The 24,375-nt window shown below is 46.2% G+C and overlaps 1 protein-coding gene across 2 annotated transcripts; it reads left to right on the top strand.

Moving 5' to 3' along the window:
• The first annotated feature begins 11,249 nt into the window (after positions 1 to 11,249).
• Positions 11,250 to 21,511, top strand: LOC113451799 (uncharacterized). 2 transcript variants are annotated; one of them, XM_087927765.1, is made up of 5 exons: positions 11,250 to 12,997; positions 13,777 to 13,912; positions 14,045 to 14,112; positions 16,894 to 17,020; positions 19,963 to 21,511. In XM_087927765.1, the coding sequence occupies exons 1-5, from the start codon at positions 11,363 to 11,365 to the stop codon at positions 20,850 to 20,852; spliced, it is 2,856 nt and encodes a 951-aa protein (XP_087783891.1). In that variant the 5' UTR covers positions 11,250 to 11,362; the 3' UTR covers positions 20,853 to 21,511. The 2 variants fall into 2 exon arrangements, with proteins under 2 accessions (XP_087783891.1, XP_026578974.2); XM_026723189.2 differs by having other exon boundaries at positions 14,042 to 14,112.
• Positions 21,512 to 24,375: the final 2,864 nt, after the last annotated feature.

Genomic DNA, 24,375 nt, shown 5'->3' with positions numbered 1-24,375 from the left:
GCCTACCTCTCCTCCTGCAAATGGCCCGGCTGGATGAGGCAGGACTGGAAGGCAGAAGCAGCGGCGGGGGCAGAAGCAGCGGTGGGGGCAGTGGCGGCGGGGGCAGAAGCAGCAGTGGTGGCAGGGGCAGAAGCGGCAGCGACGGCAGGGACAGAAATGGCAGCGGGGGCAGAAGCGGAGGGGGCAGAAGCGGCGGCGATGGCGGTGGTAACAGCAGGAGGTGGCGCTCTGACGGCGCCTGCTTTTTCTGTTGCTGCTTGGCCTGGCGCTCGCCTCGCCCTGCCTCGCACCTGCTTCTCCTCCTCACTGGCTCTGGCACAAAGGTTGGGGTGGGCACTGGGCCGCATTACAAGGTGACCTGGGCCGCATGCGGCCCTTGGGCCGCAGGTTGGACAAGCCTGATGTAAAAGGATGGAAAAGTGGTTAAAAACCCATTTTTTAAAATGGATGTGTCTGTTTTTTCTTTCTGTATTTCTTTTTTTTCTCCAGTTGGACACAATATTTAATAAGGATATTTGAAAAAACAGGTTCAACTGAGCAGCAGCTGAAATATGCCCCCCTATTCTCCAAGGCCATCCAAACACTTTAGTGAGTTAATTTTTAATGCAACGAAGAGAATTTTATGCATGTTTAGCATGTAGCTACATGACTGATAATTTTAAGATACCTTAATGTTATGACACATCATAAAAAGACAAAAATGTGGCCCTAATGCTTGAAAAATATCTTTCGCCCATGCATTTGTTTCAGCTTCTGCTCATTCTGGTCCCTTGTTTGAAAGACAAATTGTTCACCCTGAAGTTTTTTCCACAAATACTACTTTGACATCTCTCACTATTCTATCACATGAGAGGTTTTTGACCGAAAAAGGTTCCTCCTTCTCCATTCATCCTGGTAGACTCAGATCATAATTTGACACAGTGGACGCAAGTTGGACTGAAGGATCCTTGGTGCCCTCTGAGGTTGGTTGGTGCACTGATGATGTTCCCCTAGTTTGGCTAATGAAATGTCTGCAACAACACAACCAAGCTCAGAGAACACCAAGAACCCTTCATTTCAACTGGGTACTACACATATTTTCCTTCATTGATTATTTTTGGTATCTTGACATCCCAGAGAAAGTTCCCATTCAAATTTCTGTGTCTTTCATCAGGAAGGACAGAAGTAATTTTTTGAAGTAGTTCTTAATTTGGGAGGAAAGGTGGTAGGGAGGGAGGCAGTCAGAACCATCATTCATTGCCATTGTAACTTTGAATGGTTACTTGATAAATTATTGTAAATCAGGGACTGCCTGGGTTGGCCAATAGGCTGCCTACCTATGGGAACTTAATATATACCCACATTTCCCTACCACTGCTTTCTCTTCCCTTTTTTTACCCGACTATGTGAAAGTAGTTGCCATGGCACTGAAACAATGATAACTGCAAAATAAGTAAACATTGTGGCCAGGTACATGTGAAGGCAAACAAAATTCTGAGAGGCATCACCAGATGTATCACCATCAGCAAAAAGGAGGTCCTATCCCTCTACATAGGGCTTTAGTGAGATACCATTTGGAATACTGTGTCCAGTTCTGGAGACCTCACATAAAAAAAGATATTGATAAGATTGTGTAGTCCAGAGATGGGCAACACGAGGGAAGGCAAGGAAAGATCAGCACAAAATTAGGACAAACAGCCTACGAGTTGCATGTTCTAATTCAGCATCACTAACCCTGTTCTCCTTATGGTTTTCTTTGTCACTTATTACTTGCATTACATAACGTGAAGCAGGGTGGAAAGGTAGATTTTGACAATAGTAAGCAAAGGAAGAAAAGCTGAAACAATAGTAAGGGATTTAGGACTAATTGCATTTCTGCCTGCAACTCTGCTCTAGTCTAGTGGATATACTCATCAGAGGGAGTTACTTGAAATGATTAGGGAATCTGCACCACTTAGATATTGGCATCCACAGATCACTTTCAGGCCAAATGATAACCTTAATTTCCACTGATACTCATCTTTGTTTTAAAACCTCTTACTTAACAAAAAAAGCACTAGATAGGTTGGAGGATTCACCAACAACAGCCAAACCTCCCACAACTGACCCCAACCCATTAGGTTCAAAACCTCTGTTGATCACAGAAAAAAAAAAAATTGCAAGATCTATTTCACAGACAAAAGCCAGGAAAAGCACCGGGCCCCAGACAAGATAACACCCTCCCGTTTAAAGGTTTGTGCTGATCAATTGGCCCCAATCTTCACCCAAATCCTTAATAAATCACTAGAGATGTGCTATGTTCTTTCTTGCGTCAAACGCTCTACTATCATCCCAGTGGTGAAGCAATCTTCCATCAAGGAGCTGAATGACTACAGACCAGTTGCTCTAACGTCTATAGTTATGAAAACCTTTGAAAGGCTAGTGCTGTCACACCTGAAAATCATCTTGGATATGCTGCTAGACCCCCTGCAATTTGCATACCAAGCAAATAGATTGACAGATGGTGCTATTAATATGGCTCTGCACTACATCCTACAACATCTTTAATCTCCAAATACCTACGCAAGGGTCCTCTTTGTAGATTTCAACTCAGCATTCAATACCATCATTCCAGACATTCTTCTAACTAAACTAAACCAGCTAGCAGTACCTGAACATACCTGTAAGTGGATCATAAGGTTCCTAACAGGAAGTAGCAAGCTAAGCTAGACAGATACCTGTACACTTCGCACAGCCCGCCCCCCCAAGACTGTATGCTCTCTCCACTTCTCCCTATACAGCAATGACTGCATCTCAAATGATCCATCTGTTAAACTTCTGAACTTTGCAGATGATACAACAGTGATTGGTCTCATTCAAGACAACAGTGAATCTGCATACAGACGGGAGGTTGAACAACTAGCCTCGTGGTGCAACCGGAACAATCTGGAACTGAACACACTCAAAATCATAGAAATGTTGGTAGACTTTAGGAGAAACCCTCCCATACTACCACCTCTTAACAATAATAGACAACCCAGTATCAACAGTAGAGACCGTCAAATTTCTAGGTTCCACCATATCTCAGGACCTAAAATGAACAACTAACATCAAAAATGGCATCAAAAAAGCACAACGAAGAACGTTCTTTCTGCACCAACTCAGAAAGCTCAAACTACCCAAGGAGCTGCTGATACAGTTCTACAGAGGAATTATTGAGGATCATCTGCACCTCTATAACTGTCTGGTTTGGTTCTGCAACCCAACAAGATAGACACAGACTTCAGAGTATAATTAGCACTGCAGAAAAAGCAACCTGCCTTCCTTTGAGGACCTGTATACTGCATGAGTGAAAAAGAGGGCTATGAAAATATTTACAGACCCCTCAAATCCTGGACATAAACTGTTTCAACTCTAATGCTCAAAATAATGCTATAGAGCACTACACACAAGAACTAGACGCAAGAACAGTTTTTCCCGAATGCCATCACTTTGCTAAAGAAATGATTCCCTTAACACTGTGCAACTATACTATCACTATTAATCCTCTCATCACCCATCCCCTCCCACTTGTGACTGTATGACTGTAACTTTGTTGTTTGTATCCTTATGATTTATATTGACTGTTTCCTAATATGATTTGATTGCTTATTGTACCCTATGACTATATTAAGTCTTGTACATTATGATTCTTGACGAATGTATCTTTCTTTTTATGTACACTGAGAACATATGCACCAAGACAAATTCGTTGGGTGTCCAATCACAGAGACAGGAGTGGGGAGAGACGGGGGTGCTGATCTTTTGCAAGTGCTACGTAGTTGATATCCGGAGCATCTGCGCTGAGTTGTAGCATTGCTATTTGCAGTCTGTTTGCAGACTGAAGAGGATTCCCTATCTCTTTTTAAGGGGATCCCCTTCCTTCGAGGGAATCTCTGCTTGGAGGGGAGGGGCTGCTCTGGAAAAGCCCTCCCTTGTTTGTGGGCTCCCCCCCCCCCCCAAAAAAAATTGGGCTTGTGGTCACATCTTTTCTGAACAAACAGGTTTATTCAAAGGGAAAGACTTTGGAGAACTGTAGCCTGGGTAATCTGCTGTACTTGCTACGTACTCTGGAGTTGGAGTGAAGGTTGAGAACTCAGCCCTATCCTATGGCAGCTGCCAGGTCTCAAACACAGAGTTCTGCCCTTTAATTAGTAGCTGAATATAAGGCAGACAGATTAAACTCTACAAAGGCATCCATACAAAGCTTCTTTATTGGTTCATCAGGCATCCTCAAATATAACTCACGGTTACGTTGAGATTCATCTCAATGTCCAAATCTTTGCATAGCTGACTTCATAGTGTAAAAGAAGAGTGATCTTTCATCCCATGATGAAGGAGCAAGGGGATGAGACACCAGCATGCTGCTGGGGTCCAGGCAAGAGTGCAGGAACCTCCCACAACCAACCAAGGGTCAATTCAGTGACCAATCAGAATTACAGATGTGACCACATGCCATGGACTACATTTCCCAGGATGCATTAACTACATTTACCATGAAGCATTCCCTTCAGGGGACAGCTCCCAATTCCTAACTAACTATGCCAATTCCCCATTAATTATAAACTGTCAGGACAGCACATACAGGCTTGCCATCCTCTGGCCCAATCCTCCAATCACTTGAGCCACTGTGCTCTAATCTAGATGGGTTAGATGTGATAGAGACACTCCCTAGAAATTATATACATTTTTTTAAAAAAAACCCTCTGTTTCTATCCCCTTTATGTTCCTCACAGAGGAGAGTACAATGTTGGTGGTACTTCTTGAAACATCTCTTTTTCCTGGTGAAAACGAAACAGCAACTCCGCTTGCAGTTCAGGTAGGAGAAGGCTCAGCAAATAATACATGCTGTCAACCTTTGGAGACCTCTAGTTCAGTGCAGAACACACCAAGGAACCATAATCTCATTGCTGCAATTGAAATAGGACATGTGTGATGTGTGACTGCATTCAGAGCTATTACCAGTTAAGGGGCAGGAGGATTATGAGTATAAATGAAACAGAGATAACTGAGATTTAGCTTGCTGGGTGTCGTAGTTAGCCGGCAGCAGGTGCAGACGGCTGAGGAGAGCGAGGACATCGATAAGGGGCCAGGAGCATTAGGGAGTGGACTGCTACCTTCAGAGATTGTGGGGGCTAGCAGCAGCAATGAGGAGTTTCCCGAGGAGCTGTGCCAAGTGCGCATGCGCGCAGAGTTGCTCGCAGGAAAGAGCAGCTGCCGCAGCACAGGCGACTCAGGAGTAAGGCTACAAGGTAATGGCCCCTCCTTCAAGAAGATAAAAGCCAGCTGTGAAGCGAACGTTCTTTGCAGGAAGCAAAGATTTTTTTTGAAACTCAGCCTCGTGGACATTACAGTATCCTAAGTTAATATTTGAAGACTCTTGTGTTGTGAAATATTTCTTATCTGTTATTCTTGGCAGCCTTGCACAGTTTTGGCGAGGCTTGTGCTTATCAAAGTTAATTAGTTTGCAGCAGTCTTTTAACTGGGGATTCGTAAGAATCATTAAAAGGTTTCTGTTCCCTTTGGTTCATGTTTGTTTTATTGGAAAAAGGTTTGGGTCAGAACACTGAGCATCCTAAAGACCAACTGAATTCATCATGCTGCAAAGGTAGATCACAATCTACAACATGCCCAAGACCACACAGAACCAAATGCTACCTCTTGTACTTAGCCATGATGGCACAATGGTTAGAATGCAGCATTGCAGGCTAATTCTGCCAACAGTTCGAATCTCACTGGCTCAAGGTTGACTCAGCCTTCCATCCTTCCATGGTCAGTAAAATGAGGAACCAGAGCTAACTCTGTAAACCTCTTAGACAGGGCTGTAAAGCACCGTGAAGCAGTATATAAGTGCTCTTGCTATTAACAGAAGAACAAAGCTATATGGGACCTTGGATGTCTTCTAGTCCAGGGGTGTCAAACTCAATTTAATTGAGTGCCATATCAAGGTTTTGTTTGACCTTCGGGATGTGGTGGGACGTGGTCAGGGTGAGCGTGGCAGCTCAACGTCACTTGTGTTGGGGGTGCCTGTGGTTTCCAGCGGATGAAGGCAAGACCACAGAGAACACAATTCTTGTCCCCCAGAGCAGTGGTTGCCAACCAGTGGGCTGGGGACCACTGGTGGTCCGTGAGAAAATTTTGCTGGTCCGCAGAGAAATGTCACCCCCAAAGCATCACCCCCAAAGCAATTAATCCAGGCTGCGTGGGAACACAAGTGTCACAACTCCATTGATGAATGAGATGGAGCCGAGACAACCAAGACGAATGGACTTGCATGATCGATTCTGTGTCACCGTATCTGTAGCAACTGTCAGCGTCTCTCTGTCAGCTGTGGACGAAATCATGGGGGGTGGTGTAGTTAGGCGATGGGGCTGGAACGGGACAGGGTACAAATGTGAGGGTAAATGGAATCGTCGATACGGGACTGAAGACAAGTTACCGCATTGCCGAGATGAGACTGAAAGAAAGTTACCATACTTAATTATGAACTTCTGAATGTTAGGCAGCAGCAGCGGCCAGAAGGTAGTTATGTGTATTAAGGAATTAGATGAAAGGCATGTATAAATACTACTCTAACTTGCGATGCAAACCAGAGCCGACTTTAATACAATTTTTGCTTGTTGTTACCCACTGTTTTGGGCACGAGAGGCGAGTAAACTCTTCAAACATCTACAAGAGTGAGTGGTCTATGTTTGCCCTAATGTCGGACGAACAGCTGAGAACAAGGCTGCTCCACCCACATGGCCCCCTGGGAACACAAGGCTTGCATCACTTGCATTGCGAACAATATGAGGTTGTGAGGGGAGGAGGGAAAGGGTGGAGGGGGAGGACTTGCTCCACTCACCCCACATGCTTGGCCTGGTCACTGGGCTGCTTCTTTTCACTTCTTTCTTTTTCTGCTTTTGGCTGCATGCAAGGAAAGCAACAAAAGTCTTTCTTTCTGTGCCCCAAACTCTGTCAGAAATAAGTCTTTGGGACCCTGCAAGGTATCCTACTCCAAGAGGCTGTACCAGCATGACAGGTCTCACAAAGACTCATTTCTGGCAGAATTTGGGGTAGAGAAAGAGAAACTTCTGCTGCTTTCCTTTTCATGAAGCCAAAAGTCTCTCTCTCTCTCTCCCCCACTGAGAACAGAGATAAAGGCAGTATCCTGCAATCCCAAATAAAGAACGATCAATCGGTAGGAAAACGGGGTGGGGAATTTTCCTTCTGACTTTTTGTGGGTTGTCCGTGGGATTTAAAATTATGAGTTTGGTGGTCCCTGAGGTTGGCAACCCCTGCTCAAGAGAAGCTTCGCCATCCCTCACTGGCCACCCAGAGGACCACTGGATGGTGGCACAGGCTGTCCACTTCCCTAGGCAGCAGAGGACAAGCAAAAATGGGTTCTAAGTTACTTTTTTCAGTGCCATCATCAGGGTGGGCTGCTACGGGTTCACCTGGGTTCGGGTGGACCTGTAGCTAACATTATGGCTGGTTCGGCAAACCGCCAAATCCCACCCCTGCTGGCCCCACCCACCCCACCCTGCCCCTCCCAGGAGTCTCCACACGGCCCGTTTTGGATGCACGGTAAGTGCAGGGCCTGTGCAGAGGCTCGGGGAGGGGGAAATAGGGGCCTCCCTAAGTTCTGGAAGTCCGGATATAGGCATGTTTTGGGTCTCCAGAGCCCAGGGGAGGCAGTTTTCGCCCTCCCAGAGGCTCAAGGAATGCCTCCGGAGCCTGGGGAAGGTGAAAATCCTCCCCCGCTCCACCATGGTGCAGGAGGCCAACTAGGCGACACCACCATGGCTACGCCCACACCCACCCAGCAACCAGGCAGGGAACCAATTGCTGAAATTTTTGAAGCCCACCCAGTGGTGATATTCTACCAGTTTGGCCCCGTTCTGCTGAGCCGGTAGCAGTGATGAGCAGCGGAGATCGAAACGGTTCTCTCCACCACTCTGCTGTTGGGCCCACCTGCTTGTCCTGGCTCCCATACTCAACATTATCCTCTGAATTTGAAGCACAGCTGCTTTGCGCGGCACAGAAGAGTGCCGCGCGGCAGTTGCTGAAGCAATCGTGCAGGATCGTGCAGGCTTGCAGGAGGTGTGTTAGAACACCTCTATGCCTAAGCAAAGTGTACGTTCGGTGCGCACGCACACACAAAGTGTGTGCACACACGTAAAGCGTGCCCACCAAGCCGCGCCCACTGAACCGGTGGTAAAAATATTTGAATCCCACCACTGAGCCCACCCTTGGCCATCATTTGCTAGACCAGTACTTGCATACAGCTCATCAGTCTGGAAACCACATTACGTATCTTATATTAGCACAGGTGAGAAAGTCCAGAAATATTTAACAAGAAGAGTTCTCCACTCTTCTACTTGTTGCAGAATACCTTATGCCACCAGACTTGAAATTCTAGACCTAGAAAACCTTGAATTGCGCCATCTTCGGTGAGATGTAAGTATGGTATATAAAATCATACATTGCAATGACTTACCTGTCAATGAATACTTCAGCTTTAACCATAACAACACAAGAGCACACAATAGATACAAACTCAAGGTTAACCGCACCAAACTTGGTTGCAGGAAATACGACTTCAGCAACAGAGTAGTCAATGTCTAGAATACTCTACCTGACTCTGTGGTTTCTTCCCCAAACCCCAAAAACTTTAACCTTAAACTATTGACCTCACCCCTTTCCTAAGAGGTCTGTAGGGGGCATGCATAAGCGCACCAACGTGCCTACCATCCCTATCCTATTGTTTCTTTTATTTTTCTTATATGTATCCATGTATTCATAACTGTGTTTTCACTTATATCTATTATCTTGTAAGCAATTGACAACTCAAAATAAATAAAAAATAAATAAATCGTAACTTTGAACAGTCACTGAATGAATAAGTCAAAGACTACTTGAGCAAGTCAAGGAAAAGATCCTTCAAAACTTTCTAGAATATTCTGGTTAATCACAACAATGTTGTCTACCTTCAGGCTGTGATGTCCTTCAAGGAGGTGGCCATGAATTTCTCCGAGGAGCAGTGGGCTCTATTGGATTCTGACCAAAAAAACCTTCACAGAGAAGTCACGCTGGAGAATTCTAGGAATGTGGCTTCTCTCAGTAAGGATCTGTCCTCATATCTGAATTTTTTTCAAATGGGTGTCAAAGGCCTTTTATTCCATGAAGTAATCAACCTATTTTTTTCTTCCAAGAATTAGCATCCAGTTTGGGTCACCACGCTATAAAAATGTTGAGACTTCAGAAAAAGTGCAGAGAAGAGCAACCAGGATGATGAGGGGACTGGAGACTAAAATATATGATGAACAGTTGCAGGAACTGGGCCTGGCCACTCTAGTGAAGAGAAGGACCAGGGGAGACGTTATAGCAGTCTTCCAATATCTGAGGGGCTGCCACAGAGAGGAAGGATTCAAGCTATTTTCTAAAGCACTCAAAGGCCAGACAAGGAATATGGATGGAAACTGATCAAGGAGAGATTTAACCTGGAAATAAAGAGAAATTTTCTGATAGTGATAATAATCAACCAATGGAACAGCTTGGCTTGGGAGGCTTTATCACTGGAGGGTTTCAAGAAGAGATTGGACTGCCATTTGTCAGAAATGGTCTAGGCTTTTCTGCTTGGACAGGGGGTTGGACTAGATGACCTACACGGTCCCTTCCAAATCTGTAAATCTGTGTACAAATCTATAGAAAGAAGATGGAAGAAAAAACCCCCTAAAGCTATGAGATATGACTACCGACTTTTTCTTCAACAAATATTAACAAATCTATTAGTTCCCCTCTTGCTAACTTGGGGATCTTCAAATTTGGCAACTTTAAGACTTGTGGACTTCAACTCCCAGAATTCCCCAGCCAGCATTCTGGGAGTTGTAGTCCACAAGTCTTAAGGTTGCCAAGTTTGAACACCGCTGTGCTAACTCTTACAAAAATCCCTCTCACCATGGCCCTTTGATGATTTGTAGACTTTCAACTCCCAGAATTCTTGAGCCAGCACTGAAATTCTGGGAGATGAAGTCCACGGTGCTGGCTCAGGAATTCTGGGATGCTCAAAAGATGGAAGCAAGGCGGGTGGGAGGTGTTCCCCTACTGCTAATCTAGGCGCAGAAGTGCGAAGGAGACTCTCTTTTGTGCCTAGATAGCAGTGTTCTAGGCGATAGCACTGATACGCTGATAGCAGGGTTCCAACGTTTGAGGGGCTGCCACAAAAAAGAGGGGGTCAAATTATTTTCCAAAGCAACCAGAGACCAGGACAAGAAGCAATGAATGGAAACTAATCAAGGAGGGAAGCAACCCGGAATTAAGGAGAAACTTCCAAACAGTGAGGACAATTAACCAGTGGAACAGCTTGCATCTAGAAATTGTGGGTTCTTCATAATTGGGTTTTTAAAGAAAAGACTGGACAGCTACTTGTCTGAAATGGCCATGTCTCTTGCTCGAGCACAGGGCTGGACAAAAAGACCTCCAGAACCCTTCCAGCTTTCTCTTCTCTTCTTATTCTATTTATTTCTTATTCTATTCTATTCTATTCTATTCTATTCTATTCTATTCTATTCTATTCTATTCTATTCTATTCTATTTTCTACTCTGGTCTCCTCTATTTCTATTTCTACTCAGTACGGAAACCAATCTAGGAGAGAAGCAACTTAGAACTAAGGAGAAATTTCCTGACAGTTAGAAAAATTAATCAGTGGAACAACTTGACTCCAGAAATTTTGAATGCTCCAACACTGGTAGTTTTTAAGTTGTTGGATGACGATTTGTCTGAAATGGTATAGGGTTTCCTGCCTAAGCAGGGGGTCGGACTAGAAGACCTCCCAGGTCCCTTCCAACTCTGCTATTCTATTCTATACTATTCCTACTCTACTCTATTTCTACTGCACTCTACCCTATTTATTTCTATTTCTATTATTTCTATTTCTACTCTATTCAACTCTATTTCTATTTCTACTCTACTCTATTTCTACTCTACTCTACTCAACTCAACTTATTTCTATTTCTACTTTACTCTACTCTACTCAACTCTATTTCTATTTCTACTCTACTCTATTTCTACTCTACTCAACTCAACTCTACATATTTCTATTCCTACTTTACTGTACTCTATTTACTCTATTCCTATTTCTACTGTACTCGACTCGGCTCTCCTGTATTCCTTATCCAGGCGGCGCCCCTGGGCGCCGGGTTGAAGGGCCTACAAAGGAGATTTCCCAGCATTACCAGGAGGGGCGGGGCCCACACGGAGCCCCGCCTTTTCCGGAGGAGGGTGAGTCGGCAGAGGGCGGTAAGTGGGGGTGGGTGGGGGGGGGGTGAGGACGCCGCCCTTTGCTAAGTGAGCGGCCGGGAGCCAGGAGGGCGTCGCGAGGCAATGGAGGCGCAGGGCTTCTCCCCGGAGCGGCTGGCGCGCCAGCTGGCCAAAGCCGAGGCTCTGCTGGTGGCGCACGTGTCCCCGCAGGTCCAGGCCCGCTGGCGCTGGGCGGTGAAGCTGGACGGGCCGCCGGACCTGGAGCGCTTCTGCACGCAGCTCAGGGAGGCCCGGCGCGGCCGGGAGGCTCTGCTAGACAGGGACGCGTCGCTATCGGAGCCCGAGCAGGAACGGCTGCAAGGGTTGCTGCGGTTGGAGATGGCGCTCCTGCGCGCCATCCAGACGCTGGTCGAAGGCAGAACCCTGGCCGCGGACCCGGCCCCGCGGACCTCGAGGCGGAGGCAAGGGTGGAAGCCCCGCGTGTCCTCGCTCCGGGCGGCTCTGCTGGGGCTGGCGGCCGAGCTGGACGTAGCCAAGCGGCAGAGCCTGCCCTGGGACGCCGCGTTGGCTCTGCAGCTGGCCCTGGAGGCGCTGCTGGAGAAGAGACCCGGCGAGGCGATCCGGGCGCTGGAGCCGCTGTTGCTGCGGGAAGGAGGGCGCGGCCGGCCGAAGCGGCTGCTAGCTTTGCTCCAGGTTCTGCAGGAGGAAGGCTGGGCCGAGCGCGGGGCCGAGCTGCCTCTGCGGGAGCTGCGGCCGCTGCTGGAGAAGGCGCTGCGCCTGGTGCGCAAGGAGCTGCGGAGCTGGCGGTCGGCGGAGCTGGTGAACGCCGAGTGGGCAGGGTCCCCGGAGATGGTGGTAGTGAAGGAGGAGGAAGTGACTCCCGGTGGGACGACCCTGCCCAAAGTCCCAGGACCCCTGGAAATGGTGGTAGTGAAGGAGGAAGAGGAGGAGGAAGAAGTAACCGCGGATGGGGCCAGCCCCAAAGCCCAAGGATCGTTGGAGATGGTGGTAGTGAAGGAGGAGGAGGAAGAAGAAGAAGGAGATACTCTGAATGGGACTGTCCCAAAAGTCCCCCTGACCGAGGTAGGACTAGAACACAGGGCCCCCCAAGAAGTGTCTGCGGAGACCTTCCCCAAAGACCGCTCCCAGGAGCATCTTAGGCCAAGGAAGATGCCGACCACAGACTGCAGGTCTCCCTTTGCAAAGGAGACAGGTGGGCGCCTGCAGACAGAGATGGACACCTCCGGTTTGAAGGACATCGTCACATGGAGGAAGAAGGACGTCGCAACGGGCGCCGACCAGGAGCTTCTGGAGTCGGAAAAGACGGTTGCCCCCAACTTCAGGTCTGTCCAAAGGAGACCCTACCCAAAGGAGGCGGCCTCCGGACAGCAGGCAGAGACGGACATCCGCTTGAAGAAAGGTGCCCCGTGGAAGAAAATGGAGGAGCTTCGGCGTGTCCTGCGGGTCGTCACCCGGAGGAAGATGAGGGCTCTGTCCTCCTCCTTGTGGAGACAAGGCCCTCGGAAGATGTGCAGCCGTCTCCACCAGCTTTGCCGCCAGTGGCTAAAGCCGGAAATGAACACGAAGGTGCAGATGCAGGACCTGGTGATCCTGGACCAGTTCTTGTCCTTCTTGCCCCCTGAGATGGAGAGCTGGATCCGGGAGTGTGGAGCCGAGACCAGCTGCCAGGCAGTGGCCTTGGCCGAAGGATTTCTCCTGAGCCAGGCGGAGGAGGAGAAGGAGCAGGGAGAGGCTCAGGTGAGACACTTACCCTTGGTAAACTTAAAAATAGGGTGTCAAAGAATAATCATGTGTTGGGATTCTTACAGGGGGCGACACGGCAGCGAAGTGGTGAAGATGCTGAGCTTGTCGATCAGAAAGGTTTTTTCAAAAAAAAACAACAACCCCAAATCCATCTTTCAGTTACACAGTGTGTCGACTGGGTACATACATCTTGTGCAACTATTGATATTTGTATACATTTTTGCTAAGTGTACATTCATATTACAACCTGTTCATTATTATATATCATAACAATATCATTTGATTTCTTACTTTATTTTTCAACCATTTATAAAATAAATTCCAAATCCTATAATATTCCATTTCTTCTTGGATACTGCTAAGGTCATAACTGTGAAAAATAGCAATCGCACCGCTTCACGGTGCTTGTACATCCCTCTCTAAGTGGTTTACAGAGTCAGCCTATTGCCCCCAACAATCTAGGTCCTCATTTTACTGACTGGAAGGATGGAAAGTCTGAGTCTGGTGAGATTCAAACTGCCAAATTGCAGGCAGCAGAAGTAGCCTGCAGTGCTGCACTCTGACCGCTGCACCACCGTGGCTCGTTTATGGTCAGAAGTTACTTTATTCAATGTTGTAACTTTGAATGGTCACTAAATGAGTGGTTGTAAGTTGAGGATTACCTGTAGCATTAGGAAGATACTAAGGAAAGGAGACGTTCAAGGCCAGTTGTTCCAATGAGCATCTGCTTCCTTTTTGTAGGTTCCATTATTTGTATTTCTTTGCTTTTTCAGGGCTTTCCGTTCCAGAGGGCTGACTTGAAGTCCGTTACTGAGAATCTGCAGGAAAGGAGGGATCCACCAGAGTCTTCCCGGGATCTGCTCTTCAGGGAGATCTTCCATGAAGATCAAAGTCAGGCCACCTCCACCAGTAAGAGAAGTTTCCTCAGAAAGAGACATTTCCTCCCCCCGCTCATTCTCTGGGCCCTCTTTTGAGTAATGCTTACAAATAACGTAATTACTACGTTTCTGAAAAATGTATCTCACTTTTATCTTGCAGGAGATCCGGCACTGATAGATTCTTCTCCTTTCTCTGCTGGAGATGAAAAAGCAGTTGAACATCCAACTCAGGTAGGAGCCAAAATGTCATGGATGATAGATCAGTTGGAGTATATTTTCATATACTCAATGTAAGGTAGAGAATGTATGAATTTACATATGGTAGAGAATCTACAAATTGGTGTATCTATGAATCTAGGATCTATGAATCTACATGTGGTGGAGAATCTATATCTCTATACCATCTGGGTACAATCTCTACATTCTCTATTGAATACCGATAATGTCTTATACACACAATAGTTATAACTATTCTCAATATCTCTTCATCTTCACTTATCCTTGTTACGAATTTTACATTGATTAGACCCTCTGTTCAATTTTATTTGTAATCCATTAATAATATCAAACATCTATAAACTTCAAGTAGACAGCACAATTATAGCCAATTAACCACCAAATAATCTTAAGCTTTGCTTATTCGGTGTTCATTATTCCATTAGACATCTATGTTTACATATCCAGATTTCTAACTTCTACTATTTTCTACCCACTAATAGAATAATTCCCAAATCAAAAAGGTGATCTTCTCCCCATTTCTAATTTCTATCTTTATACTAATTGTGACGGTATAGCTCCTTTGTTAAACTGTTGTTTGGACAAGGAGCCGAAATTCGTCTGTCATCCGAATGTTGATAGCACTTCACAAATTAAAATCTTTTTCATGGGTTCACTCACTTTGTAAAGTTGTTAAGAAGGAGTGGGCAGGTTCAATCCCTCAGGAGATTTTGCGGTGTATCAACTAAAACATTAAAGATAATCACACCAGCATGTTGTCCTGTATCTGTCAAGTAGAATGAAAACCAGCGATGGGACTACTCGTAATTTTTTTTGTGAAAAGCAAACGTACAAGCACACATTAGGTGAAAGCTGGCTCAAAAACAGTAACTGTGAGAGGGACCTCGGAGTCTTGATGGATGATCACTTAAACATGAGTCAGCAGTGTGCGGCGGCAGCCAAAATAGAATAGAATAAAATAGAATACCTTTATTGTCATTGCATTCTACAAATACAATGAAATTTGAAAGCTACTCCAGCACAGTGTCCCAAACACCACATCACAATCACTACACTAAAAATTAAAATAATTAAAATAATAATTGAAAACCTAGTCTTAAAACCTAGTCTAAAACATATAGTAAGTTAGATAGTTTAAAAATGCCACTATATACATAGGACTAAATCACATATGCATTTTTTGATTCAAGACAATTATTGCCCTGGAAAAGAAACTGTTTCTTAAGTCTATTAGTCCTCATTTTAAGACACCCATAACGCCTCCCTGATGGTAACATAAACTAGTTATATAAAGAAAGGCATAGAATCAAAATCACATGAAGCATTAGTACCACTTCATGCTTTGGAAAATAAGTTGACCCTCTCTTCTTGGTGGCAATCCCTCAAATATTGGAGTGTTGCTATTATGTCCCCCCAATCCTTCTTTTCTGTAGAGCAGGGGTCCCCAACCACCGGTCCGTGGATCATTTGATACCGGGCCGCAAAGAAAATAAAAATAAAATAAAAATGGCGGCTTTCTTCGCCTTTGGTGAATGCTGCTGGGATCAGGGATCAAGGACACAAATGAAAGAAGGGGAGGGAGGAAGCAACCAAAGCCCGTCCTGCTCAGCGGCTTCGGTTTCCTCCCGCCTCGTTCCTCTCTCAATCGCTCTCTCGCTCCTCCACCAGCCCACGAAGAAACTGCTTCAAAGAAGCCGGCAGGGTGGCTTTTCCTGTCAGCGCAGCTCCTCCAGTTCACCCCCACCCTGCCACCCGTGGTTCAATCCAGTGCTCCGTTCTGCCTGCCTGCCTGCCTTCGTTTCTGGTTCTTTTGGAGTAGCTTTGGCTGAGAATAATAACTATTCGCCTCTTTTACTCAGCCGAAGCTGCTCCGAAACAACCAGAAACGAAGGCAGGCAGGCAGGCAGGCAGGCAGAACGGAGCACTAGATTGAACCGCGGGCGGCGGGGTGGGGGTGAACAGGCGCTTTGGAGGAGCTGCGCCGACAGGAAAAGCCACCCTGCCGGCTTCTTTGAAGCAGTTTCTTCCTGGGCTGGTGGAGGAGAGAGAGAGCGACAGAGAGGAACGAGGCAGACACCTGAGGGATGAGGCTGAGGGAGGAAGGGAGACCCCTGAGGGATGAGGCTGAGGGAGGGAGGGAGACCCCTGAGGGATGAGGCTGAGGGAGGGAGGGAGACCCCTGAGGGATGAGGCTGAGGGAGGGAGGGAGACCCCTGAGGGATGAGGCTGAGGGAGGGAGGGAGGGAGGGAGACACCTGAGGGATGAGGCTGAGGGAGGCAGGGCTGAGAGGCGGGGCTTCTCAGCCATCCTGCAGGGACTTGTCCTGAGCCTCCCTGAACTTGGTGGTTTGCTGGCAGACGTTTTATTACCCGACTAGGTAACAACATCAGATGTTATCTAGTCAGGTAATGAAACGTCTGCAAGCAAACCACCAAACTCAGACTCCTCCCCTCCCCCTTCTTGAAAAAGTGTCCCCCCTCCGGTCCTTGAAAAGTGTTTCTGCATGAAACTGGTCCCTGGTACAAAAAGGTTGGGGACAACTGCTGTAGAGTATCCATCTTTAATTCCTGCAACCGTTCTTCATAGTTTTTAGTCTCCTAGCCTTTTGTCATGATTATTACCCCCTTTCTCATGTAGTGTGCTTCCTGCAGAAATGTTGACATGAAATTGAGATAGGTGAACTGACCTAACCCTTTGCAAATGTCTGTGTTACGTATCGTTGAGCCGAAAGGCGAGAACTGGCAAATAAAATGGACTCTTCTATTTTTACACAGGTTCTCGTCTCTTTCGAAGAGGTGGCCGTGCATTTTTCCAAGGAGGAATGGTCTCAGCTAGATCCTGATCAAAAATCTCTGTACCGAGAAATTATGCTGGAGAACTCCAGAAATTTAGCCTTTCTGAGTAAGGATCCCCGCTCTTTGTTCTGATGATTAGAAGAAATGGTTGGGAAAATGCAGCGCTGGTTTTTTTATCTTCTTGGTGAGAGATTGATTAAATGGCACCAGATAATCAATGTTATTATGTTGACTGCTCAAATCCCTCCCTGTTTCTACTCTCAACTGTTAACTTTTCTCCAGATAATGGCTGGTGTTTCAAGACAAGCAACAAAATTGCAGGTAGTCTTCGGCTTACGACAGTTTATTTAGTGTTACAGTGGTACTGAACAAAAGGGACTTAGAACCAGTAATCACACTCAGGAACATTGCACCATCTCGTGGTGGTCATGCGATTTACGTTTGGATGCTTGACAAGTGGTTCCTCTTTAGGACGGCTGCCGTGTCACATGCTCCCTTTTTTCGACTCACTTAACAACCGTGCTACTAATTTAACAACTGCAAGGATTCGCTTAGTCCCTGTGGCAAGAACTGTCACAAAATGGGGCAGAACTCAACACATTTCTCACTTAGCAACACAAATTTGGGGCTCAATTGCGGTCATACGTCCAGGACTATCTGTAGAGCTAGTTAGCGCAGCTCCTGGCTGCCGTCATCTCCCTTGTCCATCCCCCAGAATAAATACTACAAACTTCTTTTCCCCGATTCCTCACTTCCTTAAAGCTGAATTCCAGCCGTGACTTGATAAGAATCCATAAGTGGAATTATGGAACACCATCTCTCCAGAGATTAGAACGGCCCAGGGGTGGGCTTCAAAAAGTTTAGCGACCAGTTCTCTACCTGGTTGCTGGGTGGGCGTGGCCTGGTCGGCCTCCTGCACCACAGCAGGGGTCGGTGGATGTTTTTGCCTTCCCCAGGCTCCGAAGGCTTTCCTCGAGCCTCTGGGAGGGCAAAAATGGCCTCTCCTGGGCTTTGGAGGCCCTCTGGAGGATGGAAATGGCCCCGTTTCTGGACTTCAGGAACTTCCAGGAGGCCCGTTTGTCTCCCTCCCTGAGCATCCACACAGGCCCTGCACTTAACTGGCATCCAAACCGGGCTGCATGGGGACTCCTGTAAAAGGGGGGCGGGAGGCAGCCAGGGGTGGGATTCGTGGTTTCGCCGAACTGCACAGAACCCAGCTACAGGATCGCCCGAACCTATGCGAACCCACAGCAGCCACTCTAATATTCTTCCAGAAGGCTCTGAAGAGCTGGTTCTGCCAGTGGGCCTGGGGAACCCAGAGCCCATTAACTACTATTGCCAGGGTGGGGGATGATTTTATTAACTTATTATAGATTTCTTTTTTTTATTAGTTTTATTGTTTTTATATGATGTTTTATATTCCGTAAGCCGCCTTGAGTCGCCATTTCCAAATAGGCGGCAATATAAATTGCTTAAATAAATGAATTTAAATTCCATAAACAAACAAACGAATAGAATTCATTTATTGAACAAAATCGTGTAACGGTGCAAATGACCTTGGGCCAGTCACACCCTCTTCGCCCAACTCACCTCACAGGGTGGTTGTGGGGAAAAGAGGAGGAGGAGGACATTCTGTTGGATGTGTTGGCCGCTTTGAGTTATTTGCAAAAATAACTCAATAAATGAACATATACATAAATACATATACTCATTTATTGAAGCAGGTGGATTTTTTGGGGGCGGGGATTGTTTAAGAAGGTCATAAAACTGAAGTAATTCGCTTTTATCCTGTGGGGTTTTATTCATATGAACATTATAATCACCTGTTTCCCTGAAAGTCCAAATTTTATACGGCTTAGATCAGGGTCCCCCAATCCCTGGTGGGCTGCGGCCCACTACCGGGCTATAGCCCGTTTGGGAACGGGCTGCACAAGTGGCGGGAGAACATGCATGCGCACGCAACTCCACTTACGTGATGGGTGGGCAATTGCACTCGCAGTGTCAGTGTTCCAATGAAACTCCCCATTTCATTCAGCACTCAGAAACAAAGTTGATCCAAGTAAGAATTTATTAATGATACTGGCACATCTGGGGAAAGCCGAATCGGAGGGTTCCAGGTTTTCCTTTCCCAATTGAAATTTCAAAACCCATCTCCTGCACCCACCAGACCTGGCCCAATCAACCGTCGTCCCAACTGGAGACTCTCCTCCAACCTGTCAGGATTCCGGCAGTTACCCCCATTTAAATCATGAGTCTCGAGCCAAACTTCAAAAGGATTTATTGGGAGTTAAGATGCCGGCACTGCCTGGGTGTAGCTGACACTGAGACACATAATTCATTGTCACCCTTGAACCTAGCTTTCCCCCCACCTCCTGGGTATATCATAATTCATATTCTCCAATGAGACACATCCATAGCTAAGAGTCATCAGTTAGAATTTTATGTGGCAGAAACTTCAGTCACCTAGTTAATATCTTTGAAAATATTTTATGGAATGCATAAATTTTGGTTTTGCTGCACTGCTCCAACTCTCTCTCTGTTGGCAACTCTAAAAAGACCATAGAAATATTTAATGAGTTGACACAACCACTCCTTTGCAGGTGCAGGGTAACTTGTCCTTGACTTTATGAGAAGAATGTTGTTATGTCTAATCTTCCACCTCTTCATGAAATTCTCCCCTCCCAAATTCCCAGGCACTAAGATGGGGCAGCTTGGAAGCTTCTGAGTAAAATATGGCTTCCAAAGCTGACACGCAGCTCCACTCAGGAGAAGTGTATGCATATACGAGCTCACACACGTGCCTGCTATTTGCTCAGAACCATCCCCTCTTCCACCGCCATTCATACTGGGCCGCCAAGCCAGAAAGGTTGGAGATCACTGGCTTAGACCAGACTACTTAACATTAATCAGCAGAACACCTTTCCAAATAATGCAGAACCCTTGACAGAATTATACTAGAACATTTTTATTTCCTGTGCTATGAATTCTTAACTTGCCTCCTCTTTATTTTTGCTTGCCTCAATTTTCCTGCATTCGTTTTCTCTGAAGGAAATCACGTTCAAGAGAACAAGGAAGCCTCCCAAACCTTCGGAGATGTAGAGAGGAGAGCGGACTTTGCAAATCCAACGGAAACAAAAGAGCCTGAAAGAAATCTGTCAGGAAATGACAGCAAGAACAGCTCAAATTTGCCCTCTCCTGAAATTCAAGAGATTCTTCCCAAAGGAGAACCAAAAGAAAACATAAAAGCGGAAAACACGGAAACCTCTGAAGAAGACTTAGATTTACATGAAACATATACAATTCTCACTAAAAAAGAGACTTCGTCCCAAGAGGATGAAGAAAATTGCAGCAATAGGACTACTACCCTTTCTGAATGTGGAAAAACCAACGTCGGAAATAAATCAAATGAACAGAACGGGAAACCTTTCCGTGAGAGCAGTTCTTTTGCTCCCAGGGAAAGGATCAATCCAGGGGAAAAGCCATATAAATGCATGGATTGTGGGAAGACGTTCAGCCAGCGCAGGTATCTTACTTCCCATAAAATAATCCACACGGGGCAGAAACCATTTAAGTGCGCAGATTGTGGAAAGAGCTTTAACCACAAGGCCAACCTTAATTCCCATAGAATGAATCACACAGGAGAGAAACCGTACAAATGTCCCGAGTGTGGAAAGAATTTTACCCACAACTTTCAGCTCACCTCCCACAAGAGGATACACACCGGGGAGAAACCCTACAGATGCGCGGAATGCGGAAAGTGCTTCAACCAGTGCAGTAACCTGAATTCCCACAAAAAAATCCACACAGAAGAAAAGCCACATAAGTGCACCGAGTGTGGAAAGAGCTTTACTCAGAAGGGTAACCTGAAATCCCATAAAAGGATCCACACTGGGGAGAAAACTCACAAATGCAAGAAGTGTGGAAAGGCATTCCATTAAAAGTGGGTCCCTTAACTAAGCGGTCCCCAACTTTTACAGTTCGAAGGCCCTGTGTCTGTGTGTGTGTGTGAGAGAGAGAGGGGAACTGGCCCGTGCTATCTTGTGCAAGTCGAGTTGTGGGGTGACCTGTGCTGGCCTGTCACTTGCGCAAGTCGAGCTGTGCATAGACCCGCCACTTGTGTGCAAGTTGAGCTCCGTGTGCGCCGCTGGCAAACTACCCACACAAATTGAGTTGTGTATGCATATATGCCAGCCTGCTGTTCCCTCCCATTCAGTTCTGAACAGCCACAGCCTGTTAGTGTGCTGCGAACTGGGGTTGGAGACCCCTGACTTCAGTCTCCCCCCAAATGATCCACATTGGGGAGAAGCCGTGTAAGTCCTCGGAATGTGGAAAGAAATTCTGTCAAAAAAATCCACGAAACCAGGAGATTTTTTTCCCACCTGCCCACGCCATCTTTGCCATCGGTCGCTGAATCCAGAAAGACAAACCAATTTTTCAGATACTGAATCTGGTGTACCTGGAACCGTTCTCAGATCCTGGCCTTGGACAAAAGCCTTCCTCCTGAACGAGGAGGAGGACAGGACAGGCGGCAAGTGGGAGGCCCTTTGGCAAACTTCAAATGTTTAAATAATAAAGGAACTGTTGTGAATTCTTAAAAGGGCTTCCGATCTTGAATTATTGGGTTTAATCATAACAGATGTTGAAGGGAAACGGTTTCAGTTCTAGTTCCCTGCCAGACAATATATTGGGAGGAACTTCTCCACTGTTGCCTCCCGTTCTTGTCTGCTGCAATAAATGATTAGGCAGCTCCCCAATGGGCACTGTGTCAGGACTGCCTGTGACCATTTCCTAGTGTTGGAAGACATGTCCATCTGGGTTCAGTTCTAAGTGGGGAGAAAGGCACTGGAAATATGGAGGCTGCGTGGAAAGGTGGTTTAATGGGGAAGCAGACCCACCAAGCTCGTGTGATTCTGGGTAGATGACCACATGGAGTGGAGAGAGATACATATTTATACCCTCTCTTGGGCTTTGAACTGGAGCTTTCTGTCCCCATTATAGCCTGTTGGCTGTAAGACTCTCAGGGGGTTATGCGGGGTCTTAGCTAACTTTGGGCAATTCCTATTAACAGGTTTAACAGAGTTGGAAGGGACCTTGCAGGCCATCTAGTCCAACCTCCCGCCCAAGCAGGAGACCCTATATCATTTCTGACAAATGGCAGTCCAATCTCTTCTTGAAAGCCTCCAGTGATGAAGCTCCCAAAACTTCCGAAGGCAACTTCTGTTCCATTGGTTGATTGTTCTCACTGTCAGAAAATTTCTCCTTATTTCCAGGTTAAATCTCTCCTCTTTCAGTTTCCATCCATTGTTCCTTGTCTGGCCTACAGGTGCTTTGGAAAATAGCTTGACCCCTTCCTCTCTGGGGCAGCCCCTCAAATATTGGAACCCTGCTATCCTGTCTTCCCTGGTCCTTTTCTTCACTAGACTAGCCAAGCCCAGTTCCTGCAACCATCTCATATGTTTTAGTCTCCAGTCCCCTAATCATCCTGGTTGCTCTCCTCTGTACTTTTTCTAGAGCCTCAACATCTTTTTTACAATGTGGTGACCAAAACTGGATGCAGTACTCTAGGTGTGGTCTTACTAAGGCTTTATAGAGTGGTATTGGTACCTCACTTGATCTTGATTGCATCCCTCTATTAATGCAATTTAGGATTGCATTAGCTTTTTTGGCGGCGGCTGCTGCACACTGCTGGCTCCTATTTAGCTGATGGTCCACTAAGACTCCAAGATTCCTCTCAGAGTTACTGCTATTAAGCCTGGTTTCACCCAGTCTATATATGTACTTTTGGTTTTTCTTGCCTAAGTGTAGGACTTTACATTTCTCTACATTCAATTTCATTTTGTTAGATATTATGGGTTAACGGCTTTGTCCTGGTTTGAATCTTGAGTAAAGGTACCTCGGAGCTGAAGGTCTTTTTTTCTTGTAGATAAGATGGCCCAGTGTTTTGTCTTATAGATATGCTGGCACCAAAATAGCTGCTGAGCCTGAGTTTCTGTATCCCTTAAAGATTTCTATTTCTCTTTTAGGGGAAACATTCTGCCTTTTTAATAGTTCCTAGAATATTTCATTCTTCTAGGAGAGGGGTGACTGCCAAACTTTCGGATAGACAAACCCTTGGCTTCATAAAGTTAAGCTACTAGGAAATTTTTGCTAGGAAATTTACTAGAAAAGCCAGAAATACCAGGCAAGCTCTGAGGCAAAGTGGGTGAAAACAGCAACTTGAAACAAACTACAGCCCAACTCCCTTGTAGCTAGGCAACCAGAGGCTGCTGCATAGCAGAGCTAACAGAAATGGCCTTGGAGAGATAAAATCCAGGCTGGAGTTGCAAAGCTGCAATGAAAAATTCTTCACGGATCACTTCCCCGCTTTTCTATGGCAGCAAGCAGCAGGTGAGCTGATATAACCCCAAGGCCACAACCCACACTATCAGTTCAGGCACCCCAAATATAACAGAATGACAGTTGGGAGGAACCTTGGAGGTCTAGTCCAACCCCCTACTCAAGCAGGAGACCCCATAGGGTTGGTGAACCTATGCCATGCGTGCCGGAAATGACATGCAGAGTCATTTTCCCGCCGGCATGCGATAGGTCGCCCGGAAGAGCTACACTGCGCATGCGTGCATGTACTCTCCCCCCCAACAGCTGATTGTTGGGTATCTGGCACGCATGCGGAAGGGGGAATGCACAGGAGACGCGCGTGCATGTACAGGGACGTGCTATGCACGAGGGGAATTGCACGCATGCGCAGATGCTCAGCACGCAAAGGGGGAATCGCATGTGCAGATGCACCACATATGAATCATGCACGCATGTGCAGATGCGCAGCGGCAAAGGGGGAACCATGCACACATGCGCAGACGCACAGCACGTGAGGGGGAATCGTGTGAGAAGATGCGTGGTGCATGAGGGGGGTTGCACGCAGCACACATTGCTTTCTGGGTGTTGGCATGCAAGCGCGCACAAGCGAGTGTGCGCATAATTATTGGCACGGGAGCCGAAAAAGGTTAGCCACCCACTGCCCTATACCATTTCAGACAATCTCTTCTTAAAAACCTCCATTTTGGAGCGCATCTTCTCTTGACTGAGCCACTTCTGGAACGATTCACCTAGGATTTAAAGGGGACTTTCGCTATTTGAACAATCCCATGATGTTATAGTCTTGATCCTTTTACATTCTTAATCTACCCTAAAGCTCCAATACCATGGAGGCTTCTCCTTATGGTCAAAATAATTAGGTTTATCAAAGCTGCTATCTTTACAGTTTGCAAGATCTTTTTCCATAACCTTGATTTACGTCATATACACAAAAATAAGAATGCTTTTAACTTTCCTTTTTTCTCTCTTTTTTCTCCAAATTTTCCTTTCTTCTATTTCCTTTCTTCTTTCCCTTTCTTTCGTTTATTTGTGTATGTAGTGTTGGTTGGTTTTGATTGTAAAAACTAATAAACTATATATTTTTTTAAA

This window comes from Pseudonaja textilis, chromosome 2, assembly GCF_049901715.1.
Source record: "Pseudonaja textilis isolate UNSWEBS1 chromosome 2, rPseTex1.2, whole genome shotgun sequence".
In the NCBI taxonomy this organism is placed as follows: Eukaryota; Metazoa; Chordata; class Lepidosauria; order Squamata; family Elapidae; genus Pseudonaja; species Pseudonaja textilis.
Note: the sequence above shows the minus strand (reverse complement) of the source record. Positions and strands in the feature narration are given on the sequence as shown.

Coding starts and splice junctions, on each gene's coding strand:
- LOC113451799 (XM_026723189.2), top strand. CDS start 11,363: ATGGAGGCGCAGGGCTTCTCCCCGGAGCGGCTGGCGCGCCAGCTGGCC. Junction 12,998..13,776: donor AGGAGCAGGGAGAGGCTCAG/GTGAGACACTTA, acceptor TTGCTTTTTCAG/GGCTTTCCGTTCCAGAGGGC. Junction 17,021..19,962: donor CAGAAATTTAGCCTTTCTGA/GTAAGGATCCCC, acceptor TTTTCTCTGAAG/GAAATCACGTTCAAGAGAAC.